This window comes from Embiotoca jacksoni, unplaced genomic scaffold, assembly GCF_022577435.1.
Source record: "Embiotoca jacksoni isolate LCO1_2020_lvr unplaced genomic scaffold, fEmbJac1.0.p SCAF_6, whole genome shotgun sequence".
Lineage (NCBI taxonomy): Eukaryota > Metazoa > Chordata > Actinopteri > Embiotocidae > Embiotoca > Embiotoca jacksoni.
Window position 1 is genome coordinate 21,294,939 of NW_027185414.1, and position 16,692 is coordinate 21,311,630.

A 16,692-nucleotide genomic window follows, 5' to 3' on the forward strand; every position below is an offset into this window, starting at 1 on the left:
GTTGCCCTCTAGCTGATATCAAGAAGTTGTTTTATTTGGTCTTCTTGTCTTCACAGGAAACCAATGAGCTGGTGGCCATTAAGAAGTTCAAAGACAGTGAAGGTGAGTGAAGGAGCGAAGGAGGGAAGAACAGGAAGGTACCTGAACTGTTGTGTCATTTCTGTCTCTTTAATTCCCACACAGAAAATGAGGAGGTCAAGGAGACGACTCTTCGGGAGCTGAAGATGCTTCGGACCCTGAAGCAGGACAACATCGTCGAGCTGAAGGAGGCTTTCCGCAGGAGGGGGAAACTCTACCTGGTCTTTGAATATGTTGAGAGGGTCAGCTTCATGACGCTGTCATTATTATTTCTCTGCCTGCATGCCATGCACACACTCCTCTTCTCTATTCTGCTGTATCTAGATTCTAGTCTACTTTTAAGTTTCAGGATGTTGGAGACTGCTCAGTTCAGCATAAAAAAGCATCACCATGGCAACATATGAAGTATGCTGTTTGTGAGTAATGGTATTCCCCACTGTGTTGCCAGGGTATCCAGCCAAGTGTTTATTTTATGACAGGTTTTATTTTCACACTGTACTCAAGTCATTTAGCATGGTGTCCCCTCTTGTCCCCCGGTCGAGGTATAAAGAAAAAAAAAAAAAAAAACCTGGGAAGAAAAATTAAAGGTTAAAAAATTTCATATTTTAAAACACGCTTTGACCAAGACAAACAGTTAAACCTGCAGCTACGCATCCGAGCTCTTTCTACAGTTAAATGTCTTGTGGTTTGCAGAACATGCTGGAGCTGTTAGAGGAACTGCCCAATGGCGTGCCGCCTGATAAAGTCCGCAGCTACATCTACCAGCTCATCAAAGCCATCAACTGGTGTCACAAGAATGAGATTGTGCACAGAGGTGAGGCGTTAACTTGTACATGTATGTCTCACTGCAAAAATATCACATTGTCGCCTGGGTTGATGTTGCATCCCAAAATCACATTTTCATCCTCAAAAGAAAAGGGTAATACCAATAATTGGAGGATTGTGACACAAGTGATGTTCCTTAATGTCAGATGTTTTTGCTTGATTATGATAATTTCTTAAAAAAACAAAACAAAGAAATTACATTTGAATAAATATAAATTAAGGTTTATGATGCACAGAGCTGCAGTTGCCATTCATGACTCTGGTGTTGTGCCATCAGTTTTTTTTTTCCAGGAACTGTGGGGACTTAGTATCTCAGATATGTTTAGGGATTTAAAAAAGGCAAGGTTGGTCAGTCTGATTTTATTCATTTATGTATGTATTGACTGAAGTACTTATGAGGTATGTTTTGTGATGTGTATTTCAATCTATTCTTGTTTTGTACACAATAATACATCTTGCATCCTTTTAGTACCTTTGGTATAATTTGGATTTTCTAAGAAATGTGTTGATGGAAGCAAAATCTGCAGCCCAGAACGTATCTTAACTCTCTGGAAAACATGGAGGTGGAAGCCATATTTTCATGCTTTGTTTCATAAGTGAATTTGAATGTGGTATAGGGCAGTGATTAAAGCACATTAACATCCTTTTGTCTTCATCTCTCATCCAGATATAAAGCCAGAGAACCTCCTCATCAGCTCTGAGGATGTTCTCAAACTCTGTGACTTTGGTGAGTCTTTGGTCCTCTCCTTCTGTTCTTTACAGCAGCCATATTGTATAGAAATTTTATTATTAAGATTTACACATGTAATATGGTAAAACCACTCTATTTATATATACACTTCCCTTGTCAAATAAAAGTAAAGTAATTTTCGGACAGACTGAGTTTTTACTGCTGATTCCTGATACATTTTCACTGTATGTGTAGATTCATCATGATAGTGACTGATTTTTGCAGTTATATCTTTGGTTTCATTCTGCCCAGTTTGGTTTCTTGGGCTCAGTTCACTGTGACAAATCTCACCATTAATTTGTCACCTTGTAAATTGTGTATCACGAAGATCAATTCTGCTACAGGGAAGCAGCCAATCAGCACTATAAAACGTACTCTGCTGGTTGTTATCGCAATTATTCTGTCAGAGGTGTTTTTCAGGAGAAGTCGGATTAATGATAGACACCTGCTTCCGCTTCAAAACACTAATCAGTTGTATTGATATGACATAGTTTGTCCATTTTACATTTTGCCAGGTGTGTATTCTGCATTTGAATCATTCTTTACAAAATCACATGGTCAATTAGCTTTGCATAACAAGCTAATGTAATCCTACTGAGTCAGCTGGGGTGAGATTTGTTTGTTATTCACTGTTGGAGCTGGCATTCTGCTTATTGTGACTTTTCATGCTTAAAAGGGACTCTCTGTGCATCGGTTATCTAAAGCACAGTCCCAGACTGCCTGCAGTGACATAACTAATTAGAGTCTTGTCACAATGGAAGATGGCCATGTTGATACTGTAGCCGTCCAAATGATTTGAGTGTTAAATGTAGTTTATTCTTATTAATTGGATGTTTATATCTTCATTCAAAGGACTATAATTTGTCTGCATATTATCACAGCGGATGTGCTGGCTGTGCAGCATACAGGTTTAGGTTTAATGTGATTTATTCATTTCTTTGTCACTGTGGCTCAGGTTTTGCTCGCAACCTGTCTGAGGGAACAGATGCCAACTACACCGAGTATGTTGCCACAAGGTGGTACCGCTCACCTGAGCTGCTGCTGGGGTGAGTCCCTGTGTGTGTGTGTGTGTGTGTGTGTGTGTGTGTGTGTGTGTGGGTGTGTGGGTGGGTGGAGGAACTGAGAAATGAGGAGGGAGGGAAAGAGTACTCAGTCTGTTGGCTGTGTTTGTTCTTTTTAATCTCAGACCACCAGATATGTTATGGTTTTCGAAAGATTTTATCAGATGGGGACACACCGATCCACCATACCGCCTCCAATACTTCAATCCCGATCCAATAGCGGTGCTGTCATAGTGTTGTGGAGCCCACTTTGATATCTAAAAAAAACTCACATTTGACATTTGTCATTTTTTTAAGAGTTGCTAAACAGATTATATATTTCAAAAGTTTGCTACTGAAAAGAAAGCATGAATTTTGTTCAGTCACACAGACCCCAGCTGTAAAACTGAGTTAAATATGGTAAATGGTCTGCACTTATGTAGAGATTTATCACCTTAGCAGTTTGCCTCCCATTCAACCACTCACACACATTCACACCAATGTCAGCTGCCATATGGAGCAACTTGGGGTTCAGTGTCTTGCCCAAGGACATTTCAGCAGGTGGCAGGAAGAACTGGGGATCAAACCACCAATCATATGATTTGTGGGCTACCTGCATCTGAGCCACCGCCACCCATAACTAGGATTTCATATGTTGTTAAGATATGTGTTACCTCTACTTTTTACACGACAAAGCTCCTCCCAAATAAGTCTAATTGGATTTCTGTCATTATTGAAGGACATTTTAATTCTCCCCAAACAAAAGTATCATTATTGCAGTTGCAGTATGTCGACATTATGTATGTATTTTTGAATTTGTCTGTGTATAACTTCTTTTTTTTTACAAAATTAAGGAGTGCTTTTGTATACTAAAAAGCAAATAGCATGACAAAAAAAAGTTGTTGAATGTTATTTCAAAAATAGATTGTCAATATTTCAATTATTATTATTATTATGAGACGTACAGCTGAAGGGTCTGTTGGACCCCAGACAATGAGGAAGTGAGTCACCATAGACAAAACATTAAAATATTATCCTTTATGGTGAATTGGACCCATATTGTAAGCTCTACATTCTTATATTTTATTACTACTTGTTACTTATTATTATTATTTTTGTGTGTCACAGAAAGTTGAGTCCACAAACCATTTTGTGTAATTTCCATGATCACCTTTTCATCCCCCATATTTCAATCCTACTCACTGGGGAATCAGGCAGTGATTCACCTGCTACAACAGGATGACACAAACCATCGTGTAAACATCGTATCCTGAGATCAAATCTCTGCTTCGCTGTTGATTCCTGTTGCTTATGTTGTTTTGGTGCTTTTGCTGCACTGAAAGTCCATTCTAGCTCGGAGACAGCAGAGCGTCATCTAGCCTCACTGCTGTAGCCTGATTTAGTAAATACCCTGGAACATTTATTGAGACAGCGTTTGAATGCCGCCCACTCAAATACTCTCTCCCTCTAACACCAACACCGCTCCTCTGCTTCTCTGCTGCCAGATCTCTCGCCATTTCTCACCAGACCCCTCAGCTCCGTTCCCTCTGAAAATGACCATCTTTTATACAAGCCTCTCCTTCAGAAACTCAAAATCCATCATTCTATTCCACTGCACCACAGCCACGAATAACGTCACCCTTTCAGCATCATACTTCCCGTATTCCTCCCCTCTTTGTCTGGTGACTTCATTTTCACCCCTGTCCTCCTCATTCTCATTTTCACCACCGTCATTATCACTCTACTGTCTAATTAGCAAGGCCTTCAAGTGCCGATCTTCACGTAGTTGTATTCGGTGTGTTTCTCTCCATCTTAGGGCTCCCTATGGAAAGGCAGTTGACATGTGGTCGGTGGGGTGTATCCTCGGGGAGCTGAGTGACGGACAGCCCTTGTTTCCAGGGGAAAGCGAGATTGATCAGGTTGGTGAGACCAAATAATGTTGAAACAAGTGTTTGATTAAACAGTGTAAATTAATCAAATAAAAAGCTTGCATTTTAAGGTCCGACCTTCCCCCATGTGAAGATTGAAGCTTTTTCTTTATTTCATGTCCTTTATGAAGTGAATCTCTTTGAGTTTTTAACAGTTTTCCAGACAAAAGGGTTTGATGAACCTGACAAAGCTCCAGTTTGGGACTTGAAATGTTTTTTTTTCCTAATATAATGACATAGAATTTGTAAGTCCTTGAGAAACAAAAATCACAGTTACAGTTTTTTCTGACTCAACACCCGGACAAGAAAGATGTGCGTGTCTTTTAATTGTTCAGATCCCACGACATGGTGAACCGTAGGAGATGGTGATCAGCATTTGTCCTTATTTTCTAAAATGTTAAAGACTAAACAAGTGTAGTCACATTTACTTATACAGAATTACACGTTTGTTTCCGAGGGCTTTATTGTCTGCACAAGATAGGAAACTTTCTGTCTGTAGATCCACAAACAAATGATCCATTAATTGAAAAATTAGGAAATTAAAGAATCTACAAACATCACTAATCTGTTTCAGCTCTATCCCCGAGCCACGACGTTATTTTATGGATTATGTATCCAATTTATCGTTCCAGCAATTGTAATGAAAGAATTTATAGGAACAATGTGCATCCCTTTCAGGCCAATGCACTGCGACACACATTCTCCTGATCTCTGTCATTATCACCACTTAACCTGATAAAACCGTACACTTGATCTCCACAGTGATGGAAATGAATACCCAATGCAGGAATTGTGTTGCTAATTATTCTTAATTTTATTAATTTATTTGTCAGGGGCAACACACACTAATCAACATCGATATGATATAAATCTGTCAGACTTTGACAAAAGACTTCTTATTCTTATCTGCAGTTCCCAGGAAGGTAAAACTTATATATTAAAACAAACACAAAAAAACACATACGTTAAGGTTTTCCAGATTGTAAGTAAGTAAGTAAACTTTATTCATAAAGATAACCAATAAGAATATTATAAAAAAATATAAAAACAGTAAAGATTACATAAAGGGCAAACACAGAGATCAAAAACAAGAATCAATATAAATATATTGAAGGAAAGCATGTATTAGGGGAAAAAGTGAGTGAGTCTGCATATTTTACAACCAGGGGAAGATGGTTCCAGAGAGTGAACAGTATAATACTGATGGGTGAACAATGTAAATCGAAAATGTCAATCAGCGGAAAGCAACTTAAAGCTGTTTTAATCCATATTTTATATAAACAAGGGATCAAATAACAACATGTTATATGAAAACACAGAAAACCAGCCAAACTCTGAAGCTTCCCTTCAGCTTTATGGAGCTCTTAAAGCATCTTCTCATTGTTTGGATTTTACGGTTCGTTACTTTCCTATTTTGCTTCACTCACCGCTCTCATCAAATTTATTTTCCTCTCTAGCAAACAGCTGTTGAAGAATGTGATAAATCAACTGTACACACGGCCAGATAAAAAAAAATGGTGACTCGCTGGTGAAAAGTGGAACATTTAGCACCTGCAGAGACAGATATTTCTCTCGAGAGTTGGTAGTGATCAAAACAGAGCTAAAAGAAGAGAGAACATTCACCAGGTGGCCAGAAACACGTCTCCAAATGAATGATCCATGTCTAACATGTTCGCCATACAGTGTGATAATTGTTGTTTTACAGTTTTTTGTGCTGCAGCCAAGTAGGCAAAATGTTTTGTGATTATGTTAGTCATACATTTTTTTTTGTGACAAAAGCAGTAGGTTTAAAAAAAAAAAAAAAAAATCCCCTCTTGGTCTGCTCAGTCGCTGTGCTGCCACTTTTGATCGTTTCACATTATCTTCATCAGTAGAATTTTCCTGGTTGTCATGGAAATCTACTATAAAAAAATTTTGACCACTTTTAAGAAGTCTGATCCACAAATAGACCTCGAGAATGGATTATTGTGTCAGCTGCTGTTTCCAAGGTGAAGAATAAACTCAGAAGTTTAAACTTCATGTAACTTTTACAGACCTTTTTTTTTTTTTAAATACTTATTAAAATTTCAAAAACCAATTTCAAGGAGTATTTTTACCCACTGTGATAAACCACTAAGTCCGCTGCTGCTGCTGCTTTTTTTTTTTTTTTTTTATCTCCAGCTCTTCACCATTCAGAAGGTTCTGGGTCCACTTCCTGCAGAACAGATGAAGCTCTTCTACAACAACCCTCGATTTCATGGAATCAGGGTAGGAAATGTAGTCGCATTTCTTCTTCTTCTCTGCTTCTTCTTTCTCCTCATCCTCCTCCTCCTTTGTCTTTACCTCCTTTCTCAGCTCTGTCTCCTTCTATCGCTCTCTCTCTGCTTTGTGGCAGTTTTCCCAGCACCATGACTGAGTGGATTGCTATGACTCATGAGATAGGTGGTTGGTGTTCAGTTTAGCAGCAAGAGAAAATGTCCCAGAAGGGCGAACAACAAGACTTTGTGTGTGTGTGTGTGTGTGTGTGTGTGTGTGTGTGTGTGTGTGTGTGTGTGTGTGTGTGTGTGTGTTGTAGTTTTAGTGTGATCCAGTGATGGATTTCTGTGTGTTTTGAACTGGTAGCTACTTCTTTTACTGCCAGAAACATCTACTATATGTTGTAAATCCTTATAGTAATCTTCAATGCACCAAAATGTTCAGGTTTGATCCGGTGTATGTGTGTGTGTGTGTGTGTGTGTGTGTGTGTGTGTGTGTGTGTGTGTGTGTGTGTGTGTGTGTGTGTGCCAGTTTCCCTCAGTTACTCATCCTCAGACTTTGGAGAGAAGGTACCAAAGCATCTTGACTGGTCTGATGTTGGATTTGATGAAGGTAAAGTACCAAGAAATATTCTTTTGTTCTATTAATCTTTTTTTCAATTATCAATATTTGTATAATTGCATTAAAGATCAAATTTGAGACACCAACCACTAAAATACATCCAACCCTCTTTGTGCATTTTTTTTTTCCTCATCAGAATCTGTTGCTGCTAAACCCGACTGAGCGTTATCTGACGGAGCAGAGTTTGAACCACCCAGCCTTCCAGCCTCTGAGGCAGGTGGAGAGAGAGAGGCCTCCGCCCGCGTCTCCCAACCCGCCACGCTCCTCCAAGAGGAAAACGCACCATCATGGAGAGAACACAGTTCCTACAAGGTGAGACTACCGTCCTGTATTTTCACTTTGTCACAGCAGTTGTCTTGAATGACCACATGGAATGTCTCTTTGTAAACACTGTGACTAAGACTGGATTATATTGATTAAAATCCTCTGTCATATCTACAATATACTGTGTCGTGTTGATTATATGAGGATATAGTATTTTTTTCTAAATTAAACTGCAATAGTTTTTTTAATTATCTATTGCTATATAACATCTCGATAGACACCTTGGTATAACAAGTTAGCAATCTCCTTATCAATGGACAAATCTCTGTAATGTCACAGTATACAGTATGTGATCATATTACACAACAACTGCTCACTAATTCATCCATAGGAAGCACGCTGTAGCTCCTAAAAGAAAAACAACCTCAAAGTTTGAATGAGTGTCTTTAGAGCTTTCTGAACAACACAGCCTTTCTGTGTTTGTTGTCTAAACTATGCCTACCTCACTAAACATACCATGCATTTGTGCGGTAACAGAACATTTTCTACCAAAATCTGTGAATCTCTTTTAAAATTCAAATGAAACTCCAAAATTGGAAACAAAAATTATTTTTTCTTTTTCACATATGGATCTAACACAAAGCAAGTCAAAACAAAGAAGAAATTCGGAAATGGACCTCAGGTCAAACTTGATTTGGATATTTATTCGTTTTGATTTGTGTGACCAAAAAGTTACTGACTTCTTTGAGTGTTCAGTGTGAAAGAAAGGAGGAAACCATGCAGTAATTGTAAGTCGGAGCATCAGATAAGTTCACTACTTCTGAAAAGCATGGCACATTGAAACCAGATGCACTAATTGAATTAAAGACCTGCTGCTGTTGTCATATCATCTTCCTTAAGAGTTACACATTTTGTTTTTCTGAAAAAGATCAAATGTTCCATGATTGATTGTCAAGACTTCCAAAACTGAATATAGCTAATAAGACAGTAATTTACAGTTCATATAATTCAGAAAGATTACAAACAAATATTTTTTTGTGTTCGGTTCATTAATGAGTAACAAAATGTATTTTAATTTTGGATTGTTAATTGAATATGAAAAGAACAAATAATTCACAGATGTACTCAGCATACATGCACAGATGTGGCACACACAAATGTTCAGAAAGTACGAAAATAAAACCCCAACAAATGTATAAATTATCATTTTTGTGTCTGTTCTTGTAAAGATGCTATTCTTAGCTGCATTACTTAGCTAATTAACAGATTTTTTTTTTTTTCCAATATAAGAACTCAATTTTTTTGAGATACTGTCAGGAGCAGCAGGATTGTTGGCAGCATTCACAAAAATAGAGAAAGTTTACTTCCAAAAAAATGGAGAGTATTATAACGCAGTGCCAAATGTCCCTCCCTCTGGCCCTGCAGGAGTCACATTAAGAGCACGAGCCGTCGCTCCAACGCTAAAGAATGTTCCAGCCTCCCTCGTCACGGCGACCTCCATCATCTCGGAAATGAGAGTTTCCTCAACGGAAACAAACCAGCCCCGTCCAGTTTAAGTCCTACGCTCCACGCTAAGGGCCTGTACATGTCCCAGACCCTCAATCGTTCTGCCTCATCCAGCAAAGACCTGGTTAACAACAACCTGCCACACCTCCTCAGTCCCAAAGAAGCCAAAAACAAGACAGAGTTTGATTTCAGTTTGGGGCCCTCCCCGAAGTTGTCAGACCAGGGACATGGGGCGAAGTACGGCCACAGCAAACCCAGCTCCTCTCGCTCTCAGCAGCAGCAGCAGCAGCAGCAACAGCAACAGCAGCAACAGCAGCAGCAGCAGCAGCAGCAGCAGCAGCAGCAGCAGCAGCAGCAGCAGGCCGGCCGGCACACTTTCCTGGAAGGAAAGACAAACACACTTCAGTCAGGAGGAGAGAAACAACATGGCCGACATGCCCACAGTATGGCCGACTCCGCCCACGGATCCATGTCATCGTCTTCTAAGAGTTCGGCCTCTTATCTCAGCCTCTCCAAGAGCCACAGTGCGCTGAGTGATGCCAAATCCGTGGGGAACCTCAGCGACGGTCGACTCCACCCGGATGACCTGAACTCCAACACGACGGCTGGGGTGGGACCCGGTGCCCGCTTCTTCCCGGCCAGCTGTTTAGACCTCAACGCCCCTTCAGGTCCTCCGGGGCCGCCTGGCAGCCCCTCTGCTCGACACAGCGATCGATCTGGGCACAGCCCCGCCTCTCGTAGCAGCGGCAACGTCCGCATGGAGAGCAGCACACTAGACTCCTCATCCAGACACAAATCCAGACATAAATCTTTGGCACCAGGTGGGTTTCAGAGTCAAATCTTTACTCAGCACTCAGTTTATTTTTCCTCTTTAACTAGCTTTTTTCTAACAATCACAGAAACACCAAAAAACTTGAAATGAATGCCTTTTGTCTCATTGTTTATTGGGTTTTAAGCTCATTTCTTTATCAAGATTTAGTAGCAAATGTGGAACCAGTTAGAACGTGGATAAAATTAATAGATTAGTTGATATCCAGAAAATGATTTGATTGTCTCCAATTTCCAAATGTGAGGATTTTCTGTTTTAAATAGAATATTTGGGTTGTTGGTTGAGCAAAAAAAAAAACAAGTTGAAGACTTGGAAACGCAAATGTCTCACATTTTATAAACTTATCAATTAATCAGTCAACTACAAGAATAATAAGTAAGAAAGAAAATATTAATTACGTGAAGTTCTGTCGATTTTAATCTCTCCTCTCTTCTCCAGAAGATGCTGGTGCTCCAGAGCTCTTAGATCCAGGTGGAGCAGGGATGCCCTCCACTCACACTCTGCCTTCCCCACATGAGTCTTATCATTACGGCCTGGGCTACACCTCCCCCTTCTCCTCCCAGCAACGGCCTCAGCGCCACTCCATGTACGTGAGAAGGGAACGCCACCGTCCACACGGCGTGGAGAGCGGGATGGCGGGCTTGCCCCCACCCGGGCAGGTGATACCGACGCGAGCCAGTAGCCTGCAGCTCCTTTCCCCCCAGCTTCAGCACCGGACCACCCTCACCGGACACTCAGTGAGCTCTTCAAGGGAGGACTGCAGTGACGACATGACGAGGGTTAGTGGCAGACAGTCCTGTGAGTGTTGTGGTGGTCGAGAACGGAAAAAATTCACCTTAGAATACCGAAACTAACTTTGTAAAAAAAGGTCCAATAGGGTCCATTGTATCATATGGCGATGTTAGTTGTTTCTTTTCAGGCTGCAGACACCCAGGAGTTGTTACTGTCTCCATGGCAACGGCGACCTTTGTGGTTCGTTGAACAGTTTGTTGTTAGTTGGCAGCAAGAATTTAGAAATGAATTCTTAAAATAAACTTTAGCTTTTACAATTTTAAGTTTTTACAATCTAATAGCTTGTACAAGTAAAATGTTACAGAAATGAAAAGTTAAGCATGTGCAATGGAAAATGTTGGTTTATTTGACACAACATGGACAAGCAAATCCTCTTTATTACTAAGCTTGCAGATACAGGTGAAGAGCTAGACTTTCACTGCAACAAATTAGCTTTTTTAATCACTTGCTCAGCAAAAATATCAATACGTGGAATATTCTTCTGTGGACAAAGTATGTCCAACTTCAAGAAGTTATTCCTACTAAACCAGGCAAAGTTGGCTTCTGATGTTGAAGACATTTTGAATAAGTGTCCCCCAGTCTCTTTAATCATCTTGCTAAAATATTTGTGCAAAATTCTTCATGTTAGATGTTGGAGGGTTTTCTTGCATGTGCAATTCTTCAGTGGATTAAAATCTGGACATTTTGGCAGCACTTCAGTACCAACATTTGCGAGAGTTACCTGCAGATCCTGTGATAAAATTGTGAGGTTCTTGGAGACTTCCATTTCCATCAAACAACCTGCTCTTGGATTTAATTTACTAGGCAGCCAGCCCCGGAAAAATTGTCAGATGTTTGAAATCTGCACCACTTGTAGATGAGATTCCCCACAGTGGAAGGATTTCTGTCAAACCATTTGGAGATCATTTTAAATCTTGCTGGACTCAAAAGCATCCACAGCCTTGTTTCTGAAGGCCTTTGGGAGATCTTTCGATCTAGATGATGACACCACACACTTAAATAGGAAAGAGAACACCAGATCCAAGATGTTAGAGTTTTGAATAAGACAGGTTCCACCTGTTCCTCCCTAAAGTGGTTCGACTCATGGGCACCTCATCTAAAACCCCTGTTTCTAATTTGATTGATTTAAAAGTGTGATGAATGTAGTGGTGTACTTACCTTTTTAATGTGCCTAACCTGTGACATTTGCTTGAGTATTTAAATTTTCCATGTCGACACTGTTTCAAAGAGGATCAAGTGTTTGGTTGTTCACATTTGTTGAAAAAGTCAATAATTTCGAGGTGTACTTATTTTGTCATACAACTGTATATTATATACTATTATATTACATTTCAAATATCTTAAGAGTATTTTTTTCACATTTACCTTTATTAAACCTCAAAGGTTAAACTGGTTTATTTACCCATGCTCAGTAAAAAAAAAAAAAAAAAAAAAAAAAAAACATCAACATCGATTTTAAGTCAAAATGGTCATAACATATGAAAAACCACCACTTCAATATTAATGCTTTAACACACAAGTGATGCGCCCTAAAACAAGACAGGACAAAGAGAGGACAGTGTGGCCAGCAGGAGAGTGGTGTCAATATTTGCTTTATTTTTGCCTTTTTTTTTTTTTTTTTAAAGGAAGCTGAAATTTTTACTTTTTAGCAAGTTTTGTAAAACCTTTAGTTGCTGTCCATGAATTTCTCCACCTGCAATCAATAGAAAACATATGAATGCAATAAGTCAGCTGTGTTTTCTTGGAATTGTTCTGCATTACAGAAGATTCATGGTTAATGAAAAATCACAGACACAGAAATAATTATATTTCATGAAAGGTATCATTTATTCAGGATTTCAAACAATGTAAGAGTACCGAAGGGTGAATTTTTCCTTTGTCATGTGCCCTGAAAATGTGTGTGTGTATTTCACATGTTGATGTGTGTGTGCAGGGACTGTCACTGTCTCACATTATCACAGCCACTGCTTCATGCTGCTTCTCCAGTCTGCTTTGACGTGCGCCTGTCCGTCTCCTCAACAGAGTGAGCTGTCCCCTAAAGACATGAGCCACCCTTGTGCCCCCATCAAAGACTCTACGAGGGACAACACTGCTGCTTTTCATACACAGCGCTCTAAAAACGAGGTCCGACCCCCTGACTCCTCCCTACCTACCTCCAACCAGTTCACCCAACACAGACAGTAGCTCCACTGACTGCTGGTTTCCATAGCTTTCTCTGTTTCTACTCAGGTCAACAGCTTCACTGCACATTGTCGCTGGTATAAATGTTACCTCACTGAAAAACTCTAAGATTGTCCTGAATGTCTCGTGATGTGAGCAAGTAAAGAACGTGATAGCTAATGATAAACGATGAAGTGAGATTAAATGGGATTATCAACCACAAAACTGACACTACTGAAGAACTTTGTATGGTCCTGTGTCCACGTGTGTGTGTTTGTTTGTCTGCATGATGTGTGTGTGTTTCTCAGGTCGGTATGTATCACGACCCTCATGTTGAGGATGGAGGTTCCTCCAAGGAGAACCGGATGATCTTCACTGAGTCCATGCCACGGAGAGTCGGCAGCTTCTACCGAGGTAAGAAACAGGAAATAACCAAAAGACAAACTGTGTGTTGTGTGGCACCACAAACAGCATCTGAAAGGTCAGGATGTATCAAACATCGAGGCTATTCAAAAAGACATGAAAGAAATACAGTAGAGGATGACATATAAGACATTTAAATAGGATGTAAAAGACTAAAATCATCTTGGCAGCGCCTGACTCAGACTTTCTCATGGTAAATCTAAAAATTGTCAGAGGTGGTGTGTGTGTGGAGCTGAAGTGGGCTGAATGAAGCCTGAAACCTGCAGGCAGCTAACCAACTGTCACTCAAAGCGGCCCCACCCTTAATTAAGCATGAATTTAAGCCTTAATACAATCTAAATGGGTGAATTATATTAAAAAAAAAAAAAAAAAAAAAAAATCCCCCGCGTACAGTTTTCATAAAAAGGGAAAATTAGCTAAAACATTTTTTTTTTCTCAGGCTGTAAACACATTTGTTTCTGCTGTAAAGTGGGTGATTTTCACACTGGGATTCATGTGAATGCGGCAATAAAAACATTGTGAAATACATTAGACATATTAATCATATCAAAAGGAGACTTCCCTCATTTAAATCTGCAGAATTACACACTTTCAATCATTTCCTCTCCTCCTTGTTTCTCTTCAGTCCCTTCACCCAGACCAGACAACTCCTCCTCCTTCCACGACGGTGTCGGTCAGGGCCGAGGGCCGGTCGTACCTGTTGTACCCGTAGACCCTGTTGCCTTGGCCAACCACTCCAAACGCCAGACGGCTTTTGACTGGTGAGGATTCAGTTGTTGACCTGGCGGGACATGTTCAGGCGGTGTTAGCAGACCTACGATCAAAGTTAAATGGAGGGAACACGCATAACTTATAACTGTCCACATTTTAGTCGTAAAGCTTTCCAGGTCCTTCAGGCACAGGTTGCTAATTATTTCTATACTGTTAGACAATTTGCATCTACAGCACATAGTGCCTTGGAGGTGCAACACTTTGAGGGATGAAGAAGCTTTTTCTTTTGCCACATATTTTCTTTGTTAAATCTGGAATTCATCCTCTATGTCAGACTATCTGAATTATTTTCCTTGCTGTCGCGTGAGTGTCTGTCACCAACACCAATTAAGATCTAGTAGATTTTTCAGGATCAACTCTGGTGTTGCTGTGTGTACTGTTAAAGTTATAAATGGTTGAAATGACATGAATCAAAACATGTTATGGCAAAATCAATTAATTGAGAAGATATTCTACTCCTCACGTTGACTGTGATGAGAGTTGCAATATCAGATATGTGTTTATGAAAAAAACATTTAAGGAGTTTGTCTGGTTTTTTTCCCTCCGTCCGCATTTTATTTTCAAAACCCTTATTGTAGTATTTTCTGTTTTAAAGAGTGAATAATTTGAATAGTCGTGAAGTGTCACCATTTAATCCTGAGCTTGTAATAACAATCACAAGTCATACAGTATGTCCACCTTTCCTCCGCTGCTCTGCAGGACTGCTGCTGAAGCAATGGTCATGAATCCTCCAGAGCCTACCAAAGAGAAGGAAAAACAAGGCTTCTTCAGATCTATTAAAAAGAAAAAGAAGAAGGCACAAATCGTAAGATCTTTTAATTTATCACCTGTCATTTCAACTAACTGTGTGACACTAATATTAACTACTAAGAGTGCTAAAGGGTAATTTTAATTTATTCCTGAACTCTGGGAGATGACGTCATCGCTACAATGAAATTATGAAATGAGTCAAGAAGCACGAGCAGTCGGATGATCAGACGAGAAACTGGAAAAAAGACAGACACGAGACAAATCAAGAAGAGAAAACAAGTGATCAGTAAAATTCATTACCCAAATTGTCTATGTGCAGATGCAAAAAGTAAAATTTTCATCGAAAACAGAACATTTTTTAACCACATATATAAGAAAATGGTAAATGAAAATTCCAACTAATACACATTTTCATCCACTGCAAATAAAGAGAGAGAGAGCGTCCTCTGCAGAAAGGCACAGTGAAATAAAGTAATTCAGAGATCACAATCACATCTCAAACAAGAAAAATATAATGGAAATATGACATTTATTTTAGTTTTAAACAATAAAGGTTGCAGTCTCCTCACTCGTACTTGCATATCTAATCGCCATTTTTAGTCTCTCCAGTGGAGTAAAAGATTGTTACAGGTGACCTGCTCTCCTCGCCTGTTCAGACCTGGCATTAACATGCATCTCCACGTGCATCTCGGGGGACCATTTGCAATCTGATCTCACTTCCCCGCTACATATGCAAATTAGTAAATAAAGTAATTAAAGAATTAAAGAAACACATTAACACGTACAGAAAAGAACGGAAATGTCAAAGCAACAAGCATTCACCAAAATGAAACATCTTTACTCACTCAATGTACCGCCAATTAGAAATTTATGATGTATTTTCAAGGGTCAGAGCCCTTTTAATTCACAATCTGAAACGTCAGACTTTACCCAAATACGTCGGTTCAGGCTCGGATTATCTAATTATTCCAGCAGGTTTGAGAGGGTCTGGTTCTGCGCTGCGGTGGATGAATGAACTGTGCCACGGGGGTGGAGTCTCTGACACATTTCTGGGACTGATGTGTGTCAGCAAATACATATAAGTCAAACTAAACGAGCACTAAACAACAGTTCAGCTGCACTCAGCAGAATCACGCAGGTTTGTTTTTTTCATTGGATATTTCTAATGCTTAATTAGAGGACCTCATTAAGTAGGTTGTCCTTCAGTGTGGCCCAAGATGCATTTGTGTTCACACTGCTAAAAGAAAGTGGCCATATGCATCCCGGACCACCTCTGAATGTCATCTGAACAGGTTGGATCTCAATGCATCCTGGGTGCATTCACATTCAAAGCTATCCACCTGTGATCAGATGACTTAGAACGTGTTAAACCCACGGCTGAACAGGGCCTGTGTAGCCCAATGATGAGTTGCTGAATCTGTTTCCATTATACTAAACTGTATTTTCTTCTTATCAGTACACTAAACTTCTTTGGTCCTTTTCACATTTTCATAGAATTCTTCAAAAACGTACTTACTTCCAAACAAAGGGGTTTAGATAAACTGGCTCAAATCTTGGCTGGTTTACAACCTGTCTGAGTATCTTACCACTTGTTTCTTTGCTCGTTGTAGTGATGTCACCATGGCAATTACTTTATAACAGATAGGAATCGTGGCCAAAAATTTTAACAAGACAGAATTATCTTCTAATATTGGTCTGAATTTCCACCCTTTATGTTTTATTCCCACTTTATAAATCAAA

General features: G+C 39.7%; 1 protein-coding gene across 7 annotated transcripts in view; it reads left to right on the top strand.

The window, feature by feature from the left end:
* The window catches only part of cdkl5 (cyclin dependent kinase like 5), a 43,695-nt gene that overhangs the window by 20,442 nt on the left and 6,561 nt on the right, over positions 1 to 16,692 (top strand). For 4 of the 7 annotated variants that reach the window (XM_069174506.1, XM_069174501.1, XM_069174504.1 and 1 more), the window contains exons 4-18: positions 57 to 102; positions 184 to 320; positions 772 to 892; positions 1,571 to 1,630; positions 2,589 to 2,679; positions 4,490 to 4,592; positions 6,762 to 6,848; positions 7,368 to 7,448; positions 7,594 to 7,769; positions 9,147 to 10,048; positions 10,495 to 10,835; positions 12,871 to 12,972; positions 13,317 to 13,422; positions 14,057 to 14,192; positions 14,902 to 15,007. In XM_069174506.1, the coding sequence (XP_069030607.1) occupies positions 57 to 102; positions 184 to 320; positions 772 to 892; positions 1,571 to 1,630; positions 2,589 to 2,679; positions 4,490 to 4,592; positions 6,762 to 6,848; positions 7,368 to 7,448; positions 7,594 to 7,769; positions 9,147 to 10,048; positions 10,495 to 10,835; positions 12,871 to 12,972; positions 13,317 to 13,422; positions 14,057 to 14,192; positions 14,902 to 15,007 (2,595 nt within the window). Of the gene's footprint in view, positions 1 to 56; positions 103 to 183; positions 321 to 346; positions 666 to 771; positions 893 to 1,570; positions 1,631 to 2,588; positions 2,680 to 4,489; positions 4,593 to 6,761; positions 6,849 to 7,367; positions 7,449 to 7,593; positions 7,770 to 9,146; positions 10,049 to 10,494; positions 10,836 to 12,870; positions 12,973 to 13,316; positions 13,423 to 14,056; positions 14,193 to 14,901; positions 15,008 to 16,692 lie in introns of those variants that run through there. The other 3 variants (XM_069174503.1, XM_069174505.1, XM_069174507.1) reach the window with 3 other exon arrangements.